The sequence below is a fragment of the Myodes glareolus genome, chromosome 1 (genome assembly GCF_982192425.1).
Source record: "Myodes glareolus chromosome 1, mMyoGla1.1, whole genome shotgun sequence".
Lineage (NCBI taxonomy): Eukaryota > Metazoa > Chordata > Mammalia > Rodentia > Cricetidae > Myodes > Myodes glareolus.
Genome location: NC_142026.1, coordinates 108920017 through 108934488, shown reverse-complemented (window position 1 = coordinate 108934488; position 14472 = coordinate 108920017). Strand labels below are relative to the sequence as shown.

The window sequence follows — 14472 nt, the reverse complement described above, 5'->3', positions numbered from 1 at the left end:
CACTGATATTCGTTTAAAAAAAAAAAAAGGAAAACTTGGAGATGAGCATAAGGGTGCTTTCCTTTAGTCATGGCACTCAAGAGGCAGAGGCAGGGGGATCTCTGTGACTTTGAGTCCAACATGGTCTACATTGTGAAATCCAGGCCAGCAAGGCTACTTGGCAAGACCATCTCAAAAACAAAACAAACAAATGTACAACTTGGATCCAGTCATAAGGAAGTGTCAATCATACTCAAACGATATCACTCTGTACAAAATGATTCGTCTGCAAGTCTCACACATACAAAGGCTGTGATTGTCAAGGAGACTCTGACTGGGGACTTGAAGAATCGGTAGCTGACTGCAGTGCATGATGGGTTTGCATAAATGGCATTGTGGGGACAGCTGTCCAGCCGGAATGAATTTCTGGCTCAAGTCAAAGTACAGATGAGTTTGAAAGTAGTCTTGAAACTTCTCCCCATTGGAGGATGTTTCAAAGTAATTAAAAAGGAAACATGCAAGTCTATATACACACACATGCATTTTACAGAATTTAATGACCTTACCTAGCACGCTTTAACCTCAATCAGAGCATTCTCTAAAATGACAGGATAAACAGAAAAAGCTAACAAACCTTTAAATTGTGAAGAGTGAAAACTATGGCTGACTCCATTTCATTTTGAACTTAAAACCAAACATGGAGTAGGATATAACTTAGAAAAATAAAAGTAGTTGTATGCAATTAACACACACATAATTATATCAAAATTACTTTTATAGCTTATCAAATTATAATTGAATAAAACGAAAAACCAACAGCAAGAGAAATCACAGAATCCATATACACTTGGAAACTGAACATATATTCTTGAATGAACAGTGTGGTTATTGAAGAAATGAGGATAGAAAATTTAAAAGTTCCTAAAATGAACATGAAGCACAGTTTACTGATGAACACAGCTAATGCAGCTCAAAGGTGGAAGTTTACAACTGTGAGAACTTACATTAAAAACAAAAAGAAAAAACCCAGAGTATTGGAGAGATGGCTCAACAATTGAGAGCACCGGCTGTCCTTCCAGAGCTCTGGGTTCAATTCCCAGCAACCACACGGTGGCTCACAACTATCTGTAATGGGATCTGAGAACTCTCATATACATAACAAAACAAACAAACAAACAAATAAATATTTTTTTTTAAAAAGCAGCAGATCTCTGTGAGTTCAAGGCCAGCCTGGTCTACAAGAGCTAGTTCCAGGACAGGCTCCAAAACCAAAAAAACCAAATCAAAACAACAACAACAACAAAACGGAAACATAGAAACATTCCAAATAAATTACCCAATAGACCATAAGTTCTTAGAAAGAGAAATGCAAACCAAACCCCACTGAGGTAAATGAGAAGATATAATAAAGATCCTAACAGAAATTAATAAAACGAAAACTGAGGAACAATATATTCAGTCACTCGAGCAAAGAGTTGGTTATTTGTAAAAATAAACCTGATTGAAAAAAATTACAAATACAAATACAAAATTACAAATAAATCCTTAGAAGTATTACAAGAGAAATCTAGGAAAAAAATCCAAGATATGGACAAGTCTCCCAAAGGAAAGGAAACACTGTGAATAACCAAACAGATGCACTTCAAGCCACAGAACTGAATCAGAGACACAGCGTCTCCCAGCAAAGGGAGCCCAGACCAGACGAAGTGCTAATGTTTTCTAAATCTTTAAGTAAGAACTCAAATCAGCAAGCACTTCTCAAACTGTTGATCAACTACCAAACTCACTCCATGAAGCCAACACACTCCGATACTCAAACCTGGTAAAGCCACACAACACAAAGAAAAATCACAAACCAGTTCTCCTGGTGAACGGAGACAAAAAAGTTCTCAAAACATAAGAGAATGAAACTAGGTTCTTGTCTTTCACTCTGCATAAAAATGAACAGCCTCAGATAAGGCCTTTAAAAACCTTAATGTCAAAATGAGCAACATCAATAAAGCAAATCAAGAGATACTGGTGTGAATGAGACGCCCTTACACATCGCTGGTGGGAACACACACTGGCACAGCCATCATGGACGTCAGCGTGGCGGTCTCTCCGCAGTGTAGGAACAGGACTACGATGAGGCGAAGTCACTCTTACTCCATGTGCAATTCTGTCCTTTTAAAAACCTGTACGAAGTCCAAGTCTGGATACCACCGAGGCACAAGCATTGTATCTAGAGCTAAACTACCCATATTAGCCGAAATACGGAACCAGTCTAGTGGCCCATCATCGGATGCATAAAGAAATATGGCATGGATGCACAGTGGAATTTCTGCTAAGGAGGAATAAAATTATGACAGTCTTAGGAATCTGGGTGGAAAGAGAGACCACTATATGAGTAAAATAAGCCAGACTCAGACATGTATCACATATTTTCTTTCATATGCAGTGCCTTGATTTCAATTTATAAATGCACATTTGTGTATATATATTTAAAATTATTTTTAAAAGGCAAAGATTTTAATTTCAAAAAAGGAACAATACAGACAGGCATATGGACGGAATGTGAACACAGTGTAGCCAGGAGAAGTGGTCAGGAGATGGACAGGCTTTGCATGAGGTAGCAATGGTGACAGAAAAGTTGTCCAAGGAAACTGAGTGCTTAGACACTTCTTTTCAGACAAGAGGTAAGACTGAGCCCTCACAGGTAAAGGAACCAGAGAGAGAAAGAGAAAGCGAAAGAGAGAGAGAGAGAGAGAGAGAGAGACAGAGAGAGAGAGAGAGAGAGAGAGAGAGAGAAAGAGAGAGAGAGAGAGAGAGAGAATCTCTGTAAAGAACCATACAACACATCTCTGGTGAACTAGGCTCACATTTGACTGAGATTCCTCACTGTTAGTCTTGCTCTTACATTTTGTAGAATTTATGTAATACTGAATGTATCATTTTCATCATCTTTGGTGTACAGTCTCCTGTGCCTTTAAAAACATACCATGATATTTGGACATCTTCACAGGCAACTCTGAACGTTTAAAAGCTTATCCAAGAAATTGTTATTTTCTTCCATTTCAGTACAAAAGTGTATGAAAGGTGATGGATGTCTTGGCTTGGGCCTCACAGATGAAGTTAACGCAACACCACACGCATCCCTTCCCAGGGACAGCATCAGGAACCTGTTAGCCACTGGTTCACTGTTTATTTACCGGATGCTGATGATCACAGAAATAGTGGTGTGCATGACAGAACTGATATTAAACTGGGAAATATCAGAACTCCTCATAGCAGGTTAGACGGTGGTGCTGCCAGAGAACCAACTCTGCGATCACCAGCCTAAGACAAGGCGGCACGGGTTTGAGTCATAGAACTATTAATATTCTGCTTTAACTTTGCTACTTCTGCCTCTCTTGTCTTCACACTGGCCATGAAGATGAGTCATTTCTCCCCTTTCTTCCCTTCCCCCTACAAACACCTTTGAAAGGAGAAAGGACTAGGTGTGCCGGTGATAAGAATGGTGGATTCCCTTGTAGGAAGTAATCAGGCAGTCCGAATGTGGCCCTGGACTAAGGAACTGGGGGTGAATCTTAACACACAGAGGGCTATTTGAATGGAATGAAGCTTTATCGAGAAGCTGCAAACTGAGACTGATCTTATACGCTGCAGGCTCCATCCAGACTATCTGCCCGGAAACCCAGGTCTCATTTTCTCTCTGTGACCAAGGTGGTCTGCTTTACTCTAATATCCACTAAGCCACCAGCCCCTGAGCAGTAGGGGTTCGTGTCAGCTGATGATCCTGCCTTTTCCCACCTGTAGGGACCATGGCACTTTCAACAGGGACACATTCAAACAGTTCTTATAAGAGGATGCTGATGAATCTGTTCTTTGGCACATAAAACCACAAGGACACTATTTGTCAGCAGTTACATTGTTTCTTGTCAAAGAGAAAACCAGTAAAATAAGACTCCACAGCTATTGGCAGACAGCTGAAGCACCCTCTCCCCCCAAAGCTTCAGGGAACAGAGATACTAGCTAGCACAAGCTACAAAAACCTGTGTTGGAACCAGAAACCACAGCAACCTAAACAAAAGCAAAGGTGTACGCTCTGAACTTAGTAGAAAAGCTTAAAGTCACAGGCTCTCACTTCCACCGGACACCTGGGAGAACTGAACCCAACAATGCGGTCCATGCTCCGCCTTCAGCACCTCATCTACTTTGCTTACCTGCCCAAGTTTAGTAACTGTGCCCTAATATAAATGAGTCCAAAAAATGAATCGCAAGTTGAAAACAGAAAGACATCTTTATAAACTTTGTCAAAGAGGATGATAAGCTAAGGTTGGGATGGAAACGGTGCCACTGTTGAATACAGCTGAGGCTCTATCAGGGGTCAGCGAGTTTCCGCCTGCTGTCGGCTGCAGGACTTCGTAAAGGATAACTGCAAACATTCACATTCATGTGTGTACTTATTTCCCACAACTGCTTTTGCGCTACAACTGAGCTGAGCAATTGTGACAGGGACTCCCGGGCACCCCAAATTCAAAGTATCTATTTTCTGGCTCTTTAGAGAAAAATGTGGTCAACTCGGCAAGTACATGAAAAACATAAAGACACATTATAAATGCAAACCTGGTGGGGTAATGAGGGTTCTTCTGTGTTCTTTACACCAACCAACTGGATGGATGTGTGGGCTGGACGATTCACACCTGCAAGTTAAAAATCTGTAGTTACTAGAGAGACAGGCAAATACTGCCAGAAAATTTCAAGAGGAAAATTAATTACCAATTATGAACACATTCAAGAGTTCTATCTATTGAATAAAATAAACTTGATAAAATGCTAAAGGAACTTTCATTCTTCATATAAATACATGCATAAAATTTTCACACATATAGTGTATATTTTTGCTAGATAAATTATCATACGGAATTGACACCACAGGTTTATTTTCCCATGGAAACGCTAAAGTCTGAAACCTCAAATGCAAAAGAAGTACAAAGGAAGAGCACCATTCGAAAGCATCATGGGAGGAAACAAACTATGTAAAAGCAAAGCTAAAAGTAATTTAGCATCTCTAAAGCTCAAGGGCAAGATCACTATCAAAACCAGCAGGCTAGAGTACCCACAAAAATCAGGGGCTCTGGGTAGGGAAGTGTTCAAGGAGGATAGAACCCAGGTGGTGTGCAGGGAAAGGGGTAAAGGAGCAAGGAGGATTAAATGGGGGGTGAGGGTGGGGGCAATGGAACCGGGAAGGTTAACTAGCACTAAAAATTTTAGAACACCATGTGGGAACCTACTGCTGCGAAGGTTTTTGAAAAATTAAAATAAATATAATAAATGATAATGGGAGTGTGGGGTGCTTCTTCTAGATCCCATAGACTAGCAAAAGGCCCAGTGCAAATAAGCAAATACATAAATAGTAACAGCATGCCATTTCTGCTACCCTTTAAATTGCAGACACCAGAGACTAAAATGAGGCGCTTCTTCCTTTTTCTGCTTTCTCCTGCCCATCATCTTCGCTATAACTAAGTGTGTATTCCCCAGAGCTCACGACATTGGTGTTTTTGAGACCTTGCTCCTCACCACACTTGTTCTGTAAGTTATTACCTCTCCATGCAATGTACTTCACCCATGTATCTGCTCACTCATTCTTTTAAATATCAAGTGAAGACAGTATGTCAAAAACTGATATGCCAGGCACTGGGCAGATCCTGAGGAAATGACCTTATAGACAGGAACTTTAGAAATAAAAGTTCCTCGGTCCCTGCAAGGGGATTCGAGCCCAGGACCCCTGAAGATAACAACTGAGGTGCTCAAGAACCTTCTATAAAATGGTGTGACATTTGTATTCACTGTATGTGTATCCTCCTGTGTCCTTGAAACCACCTCAGGGTTACTTAAAATAGCTTGTATGGTGTAAATATTACAGAATTGTTATGGGAGAATAAATTACTTTAGGCTTGTACATGTTCAGTACTATTGCGACCATCACAGGCCTAATTAAATTCATGAGCTACGGTTGGCACAAAGGGAAGCAGATACATGAAGTAAGGAATAGGTTAAGAGCGCAAAGGCGCTCCCATTTCTAGCCTAGTCTCTTGTGAGGCGATACCTGAGCCAACACTTGAAAGATGTGATGAAAGAAAGAAGTGAGCCACTCGAACATAGAAAAAAAATACTATTCTGGGTAGAGATAAGTTCAAAGGTTCTGAAAAGGGGATCCTAGGAAGTGCTGTATCATGGAGAGAAAAAAAAACGGATGAAAGGAAACAGATAAATACAAAATGTCAGAACGGAAGCCCATTTAGCATGCAACAAAGTGAAGGCTTGTAATCAAGAGTGAAGTAGAACATTGTGGCGGGTGTTAAATAGCTTAGTCTGATTTATGTCTTAAAGTGATTATTTTAACTACTAGGCAAACAGTAATCCACACTGGAAGCAAGAGTCAGTTAGAAGGTGATCCAAATTGATCACAGGGGCCTGGACCACAGTGGAGGTAGTAAAACCAGTGAGGTTTAGATAAACAATCTAAGTATAGAACTAAGAGCGTTTGTTGGTACATTTAATATAGGAGGTGAGCGAAATGAAGAAGTCAGGACACTCCAAGGTCCTGGGCATAGGCAACAAGAACGCAGCTACCATTTCCTGGGCAGGAAAATACTGCTAGCGATGGTTCTGACATTTCAAGTGGAGGATAAAAGCTCCTGCTATCGGCGTGCTTAGCAAATACCCATTAGACAAACGAAAAAGAATGTCAAATAAACCATGTCTAGAGTTCACACACAAAGAAGATCAGGGCCAAAGTATCCATTTCGGAGTTATCAGCATTTGGGATGATATTTAATCCACAAGCAGACTTGAGACAATCCAGAGAGAGAAGGGAATGAAGTCCATGTCAGAGGACTAGCAAGTGAAGTAGCAGAAGAAGTCGGCTGGGTGCGATGGTGTTACAGATCAAAGGAGAAGCAAGGGCTTGTCGTGGGACCTGTCAACAATGTAGCACCCAGCCCTGACAAGCTCACTTGAGGCCTGAGCCTCAGTAGTTTACCCTAAGGCAATAACTGGTTCCAAGAAAGACCGCAAACTGAGACCACCCAGGCCCCTCCCAGGTACAGATCATCCAAAGAAAATTCCTAAAGTTCCAACCATTGTAGATAGGATCACCTGCCAGCACACACCCATTGCTTTTCACCAGGGCACCCCTAGACAAATGTCAGCCAATCAGAAGTCCTGAACCTTAGAAACTTCTCACCCCCCACCTTAACTACTGTGAAAACCCAACCCCAGCGGAGTTCTGGGCTCTCCCGTCACTCCAATACATTGGACTCACAGAGAGTTCAAGTTCGCAAACTTGTATAAGAATGAAAAGCTCTTTGCTTTTACACACAGGACCCAGTCTCCTAATTGGTTTGGGGAGGGAACTACATCAGTGACAAGAGTATAATACAACGCGGGAACAAAATGGCGTTCGGAGAGAACGGACAGAGAGACGATGAAGACGGTGACACAGAAAGCATATTTAAGAACTTCGGTTATAAATGGGGGCAGTGAGCCGGGTGGCGGTGGCGCACGCCTTTAATCCCAGCACTCGGGAGGCAGAGGCAGGCAGATCTCCATGAGTTCGAGGCCAGCCTGGTCTACAAGAACTAGTTCCAGGACAGGCTCCAAAGCTACAGAGAAATCCTGTCTTGAAAAACCAAAATAAATAATAAATAAGTGGAGGCAGTGAAAGAGCAAAAGTGAAGATCTGTTTTATTGCTTAAGCTGGAAAATTGAAAGACATGAGATGGATACGAGTGGGGGGGGGGGAAGAGAGAAATAGGAAAGGAAAGGACATGATTGGTCCTGGGTTTCAGGACCAGATGAATGAAAAAAAGAAATTAAAAAGGAAGAGAACATAACTGCCCCTAGATATGGCGGAGAAGAAAGTTTATTACAGGTATGTGGGAGAGCATAGCCAGAGGCAGGGACGTCTGGGAGTCTAAAGTGCACACGACTCTGAGCCCTGTGAGGAGAGCCGGAAAGGAAGGGAGGGAAAAAGAGGGGAACCAGGTACAGCAGCCAATAGGCCCAAACGATGAGGGGTAACCAAAATGGCTGGACTATATAGGGGAGAGCAGCTGCAGGAAGGGCAGTCGAGCCCCTGGACTAGAGACATGTAGGATAGGAGGTGGAGTATGACAGCCATGAGTGTCCTGTAAGGGACTGAGGAGGGCAAGGAGAACCTGCAGGCCAGTGTTTGCTTTGATATGCTAAATAGGCACCTGGACCACTGGTAGGGTTTGAAACCTGACAGGGTACATATGGGAATTTTCTATTTTCTAGTATAAAATTATCGGAAAATAAAAGTTGGATTTTTTTTTTTTAAAGCAAGGCAAGAAGTATACATTAGTTAAAAAAGAAATAGCTGCTGAACAAAGCCCGCGATGGGGGTGGGGGCCCGCGGGGCATTCCATATGCTAAGGATACATCAGGTTTCAAACATATTTCTCTTCCTGTACGTGTGCACTGGCAAGGATTCATCAGAGAGGGTGAGATGGTGCCCAGAAGAGGAGGAGTCAGAGGGTGGAGCCCCAAGGGAGCCTCTGAGTTAGTCACCCACCTGGAGATCAGGAAGGGGAGCCAAGTGAGGTACAGGAAGAGGGAGTCCATTCTCACTGCTTTCTCTCAGTTAAATAAAAAACCAAAACCTCTGTTTGGAGAGGGGACAGAGTTAGAGTGTAAGAGTCTGAGAGAGGAGAAAACCGGAAGGAAATATGGTCTGGAAGACTAGACAAGGAGAGAGGTTGGAATTGAGGGTCCAGCTGACTTTAACAGCCACAAATGGAAGGTCACACCAGCCAGCATGTGGTGTTCCTATCTCTAGCTATACTCAATGGTCAGGCACAGACACAGTAGGCAGAAAGTAGATTCAACCTGCACTGTGATGCCAGGCAAGTAGACAGTAAGAAGATAAAGACTGTTCTACAAGGGAGAACTTCACAGTAAATATTACAGAATACCAGGAGTCCTACTGGCATACCACAGCATCGTTCTTAAAAAACTGGTTGGGACTTTGCCCCATCTGTGCTCTCAAAGATAACAAGTTTTCTGAAACACACACACAGACACACACAGACACAGACACACGAGAGAGAGAGAGAGAGAGAGAGAGAGAGAGAGAGAGAGAGAGAGAGAGAGAGAGAGATGAGAGACGACAGACTGACACCAGACCAGACCTGGCAAGAGTCGAAATACACATAACATGTCAAGATATTTCAAAACAGCACGATATACTCCATTTCCAAGAATTTCAGTACACAGTATATCAAAACACTATAAAGTTATACTATAAAAAAAGCCAGTTTAGAATTCTCTAAAGCAGCATTTCCGGGAGGCAGTTAGTTATGAGATACTATTTTATCCAGCAAACCTTTAACATCACATGGAACATGACTGTTCTGCAAAACTCAGCTTGGGAAATAGTGGGCTAAAGGTCATAGGGGCCAGAGTCCAGTCTCACTTTATACAATTCCTTATGATGTACTGTTACAATTATACTAATAGGGCTATTTGGATACCCTCAGCTTTTCTGAATCATCTTGGTTATGGATTTTTACTGGTGGTGTAGTACCTTTAAGAAAGTATTTCTACTTCAGCAGCTTGTATGCTGAAATACAAGCATACTATGGGGTAGTATATAATATTTCAACACATGAAATAACTATTCTATTTTTCTTTCTAAAATATTGGTATGTTATGATATACTAAATAGATTACTATGATGTTTTAGTAATTTATATTTTTTTACAATAAAAGTACTTTGTATGAGAAAAAAGGAAGTATTTATAAATAGCTTCATAATAATAAATATACACTGGTTTAATTCTTCCTACTGCCAATCAACTATAACTGTAAAGTATCTGCCAGATCCATGATGATTATTTCAAGGCAAGAACAATAGATAACTTTTTATTTTATTTCATTTCTTTATAAATTATAATTAAGGAAACCTTAGGTATTACATATTAGTATTACCTAAATCTTATGTAAGGTCTTACTCATTACTATTACTATATATTGATTAAACTCACTATTTAAGATAAAGTCACCACTCAGTAGAGAAGATAAGAATAGCCTACTATGACCTATTTTACTTACACTCTGTCAGGAGCAAACACTTCACTCAAAAGTTGGAAGGTTCCAAACTCATTTCTTTCACCACATCTTACTCCCATCTAGTGTTTAAAGGCAGAAATGTAGCAAAAGGAACAAGGAACTGACAGCAAATCGCTTTTCACTGGGCCTCTCTATTTCTATCACTTAGGTTTTCTTTTCTTTTTTTTTTTTAAATTCCTTTATTCAGAGATCACTTAGGTTTTCATATGTCATATCAGAAGTACATTTCAAAAAACTTGAAGTGAAAATTAATCACAGAGTCTGCTATGATCCATTTGGAACAAGACTAGTACATTTTGAAAGACTCAGAAACAAACACAATAATTCACAAAAAAAATCATTACTTACGATTTAATTCTAAAGTGAGCAAGAAAGGAAGGCCATACTATAGAAACACAAACAGGCTAAGTGAGTACCTCTGCCCTAGGGGCTGAAAAGAAAGACATCTGCTTTGTTGGCCATGATCATTTGTTTTGAGACTAGCCTTGAACTTGCTGAGAAGCTGAGGATGGCTTTCATCTCTTAATCCTCCTGCCTCTACCTCCCATGAGATTACAGGTAAGTACTATCATGTCACAGTCAAAAACTACATAAAACCATGTACCTATGCAAGCCTAGCAGAGAGCCAAGCAGGAGCATTTCCAGGGCCTTATGTAAGGTAGCATCAAAGTGTCTTTCGAGTAACAGTGGTTGCAGTTTTGTAAGCTATGTCACCAATCCCTTCCACTGCCCCATCCGCAGCGCGATCGCCTAGCCAGGAGTGGCCCCAGCCACTCGTCTTTTCTTAACTCCCTGCTTTACTAATCAACTACAAATTTCATCCGGCTGAGTGGCCTAATTCTCTCTTCCATCCCTACTTCATACTAATTAATGTGCTTTTTTTGGTGAGGATCTCTTGATAGCATGGTAAATTGGCAAAGATCAAAGTGATGCCATTTAGTCACCCTAGGATTATCCTTTTGTTTCTTCCTTTTCTCCGGGCTGAGAGAGAAGACGTGAAGTCTTAGATATTTCCACTTCGCGCTTCACAGTGGTGTAAGACCTTCCTCCAGCCATGAAACCACAGTCAAAACAATCTAGGTGCAGGAACCCCAACTCAGAAGATGGCCTTGCCACTCTCCAAGCAAATATCCTTTGCTTTTAGCAGTTTTTCTACCAATGGTCTCTTCAGCCACCTCCTCAACCATTTGCAAACTGGGTTTTGCCCCTAAAACTCTTATTTGAATCCTTGCAGCACGTGATGAGGTAGGCATTACCTGACCCCTCTGCAAGGACAACTAGAGCTTCAGTTAAGCAACCTACTACATAAGCAGGCTGCCAACTTTTACACACCCTACCCTTAGCCCAAACACAGGCATTCTCTCTTTGACCGGTGATCCTCTATTTTTCCATGTGCCAATTGCCTTATTTCGTGGTGTAACTCCAAGCTTATGTCTTCTGAGAGGTCTTTCCCCATGAGCCCTCCAGTGAGGTAGAGTCAACCCTTTATGCCACATGTCACAGAAGACAATAACAGTTGGTTCTACCAATTAAACACTAACCACCAATGACTGGGGGGCATGCTTCTTTCCTACGGGAGAACACGGGCCCCCAGAGCTGAAGTTTGTGACTGTCTAAGTCTCATGCACTCAATGTTTTTCTGTCACCACTGACATCCAGTGCACCGCCAACTAAACTCAGTAGTGAAATCACTTTTGATATCACTCTAAGACCCATGTTACAAGTACATCAGAATTCCATTAGGGAGAAACAAAATTATTATTATTCTCATTCATAAACACAAAAGAAATCTACCTTTTAAAAAGTCTGCAGTTTAGGCAAATGGATGGGGCTAGAAAACATCATTTTGAGTGAGGTAACCCAGACACAGAAAGACAATTATCATATGTACTCACTCATAAGTGGTTTTAAAACATAAAGCAAAGAAAGCCAGCCTATAAATCATAATCCTAGAGAACCTAGACAACAGTGAGAGACATACATAGACCTAATCTACATGGGGAGTAGAAAAAGACAGGATCTCCTAAGTAAATTGGGAGCATGGGGACCTTGGAAGAGGGCTGAAGGGGGGGAGAGAGACAGGGAGGGGAGCAGAGAAAAATGTAGAGCTCAATAAAAAAAGAATAAAAAAGGAAAACAACCACAAAAAAGCAAAAGATGAACAACCTAAACATCAATATATATATATATATATATATATATAACATTTTTATAAATACAGTCTCAATATATCTAGAAATAAAAGAGGAAATTCACTTTAAAAAGTCTGCAGTTTACTTAGGAGCACCTGGGGAAAGATTGGGACTCTGTGAATCCCTATTTTGATACTTCTTTCCCTGCACAGATCTGTTCCTTGCTGACTTCTTCCCTTCCTCACTGAGATGCCTCATCGGAATAAAATCAAAGAGGCTGAAGCCGCAGTTCTAGCCACCCAGGGATTTGTGCTGAACATGCTAAGTCTTGTTGTCACGCTGTCCAGAATCCCCAAAGACAAGGTCACAAGGAAATACTATTTCTTACAAGGAAGAATATTTCCCAGCATCTGAGAAGAAATAAGAAGTGACTGTTCTCATGATAGGTTTCTGCCCCTGGAGCCCAATATCAGACAGCAGGAAGGTAAGAGGGAAAAGAGGCGTTGTTTGCAAAAGGGGGTGAGGTACATGACTTCTAAGGTCCTTGTGACATGCATGGCAATACAATGCAAAGGTTCCCGTATCTTGTATTCTTTTTTTTTAAAATTATTTATTAATTATGTATACAGCGTATTCCTTACATATATGCTACAGACCAGAAGAGGGCACCAGATCTCATTACAGATGGTTGTGAGTCACCATGTGGTTGCTGGGAATTGAACTCAGGACCTCTGGAAGAGCAGTCAGTGTTCTTAACCTCTGAGCCATCTCTCCAGCCCTCGTATCTTGTATTCTTGCTGAAGTCATTTCAGTCTTAACTAGAATTTGATCTCCTTGATGGAGAATTCCGTGGAAAATTACCCAGCTCTATTCTAAGAACCTGAGGAAAAGATGCCCTTCAACTTAGCTTGTTAAACCACCTGCTTGTGCAAGCCTCCCCTCCCCTCCAGCTAATCACTTAGCTTAGCTTCTGTTAAACTAAGCTAAGTTAAAAACCTCCCCTGCAGCTGTGGAGCAAGCTACCAGAAAGTAGCCTTTTTTTGCCTTTAAAAACCCCTCACCCTAAACACTCAGTGATACACTAGGGTCCTGTATGTACTCCCAACCGGCGGGAATAAAGACTGTCGATGGGCTAGATGTGTCTCAGTGTTTATCGCTGGTGGGATCCCCGGAACAGCCCTCACTTTCCTTCCTGCAGCTTCAAAACAGTTTGTAGTTTCAATATCTTGTGATATTTCAGGTTATTTCTAACCCTAACAGCCATCAAGAAACCCAGAGGTAAAGGTATTTTATTTTGAACATAAATTATTTTTCCTTTCTTATCATGTTCCTCTTTAGAAGGAAGAAAACTTTATCACAACTGAACATGTAGCACCTGGATGTTGACAGACAGATGCATGCTTCCCATTCTCTTTGTGTTAAATGGGATACAGTATCTCTATCCTAAGGGTGTGTGTGGGGGGGGTGGGGGGTAAACACTCTGGTTTCAAAACTACTTTGAATTGAAAAAAGAAAGGAAATCTGTATCCTCAATTACACACCAAAGTAATTTATGCAGAAACAAAATTTCAAAGACTAGAGAACTGGAGAGAATCCAGGGCACTTAGGCAATTTTTAATGTGCCTTTGCTGCACCCTGAGGAAGGGAGCACACTTTTTTTTTTCTGACAATTAACGAGATATGGTTTCATGTCAATAGAAATATAAATAATCCTCAAAGGACACAACAGTGTAAAAATAAGGACATTAGTTTATGCTTTTAAAAGTGCAAAATCAGCTCTAAGAGATCAGATTTCCCCTTTGCTCTTTCTCAGAAGAAACCAGGGTCCTTTTTGATAGTTCATTAAGGAACCTGACATTAGAGAAAGTGCCTGTGCCAAAGCTTCCCATTGTCATTGCTTTATTCCAGAAATCCAAAGAAGTAATTATGAAACACCGTGATGAGCTGGACATGGTTTCTAAACCTTTAATCCAGCACTGGGAGACAGAGGCAGTTTGATTAACTGTGAGTTTGAGACCAGCCTGGTCTACACAGCAGGTTTTGGGATAGCCAGGCCTATACAAAGTGACCTTGTCAAAAAGTAACAAACAAACAAACAAATGAAAAAATTAAAAATGACAATAACATCAGCAACAACAAAATCACTGTGATACTTATGTGGTCATACAAATAAACATTAATTCATTTTATCTAAGTTGAATAAAGAGGATGCATGGCAGTCTTTTGT

At 41.0% G+C, this 14472-nt stretch overlaps 1 protein-coding gene across 13 annotated transcripts in view; it reads right to left on the bottom strand.

The window, feature by feature from the left end:
• Positions 1-14472, bottom strand: part of L3mbtl3 (L3MBTL histone methyl-lysine binding protein 3) — a 108732-nt gene that overhangs the window by 43139 nt on the left and 51121 nt on the right. For all 13 annotated transcript variants that reach the window (XM_048425082.3, XM_048425090.3, XM_085689710.2 and 10 more), the window contains one exon: positions 4585-4661. In XM_048425082.3, coding sequence (XP_048281039.1) covers positions 4585-4661 — 77 coding nt within the window. The remainder of the gene's footprint in view (positions 1-4584; positions 4662-14472) is intronic.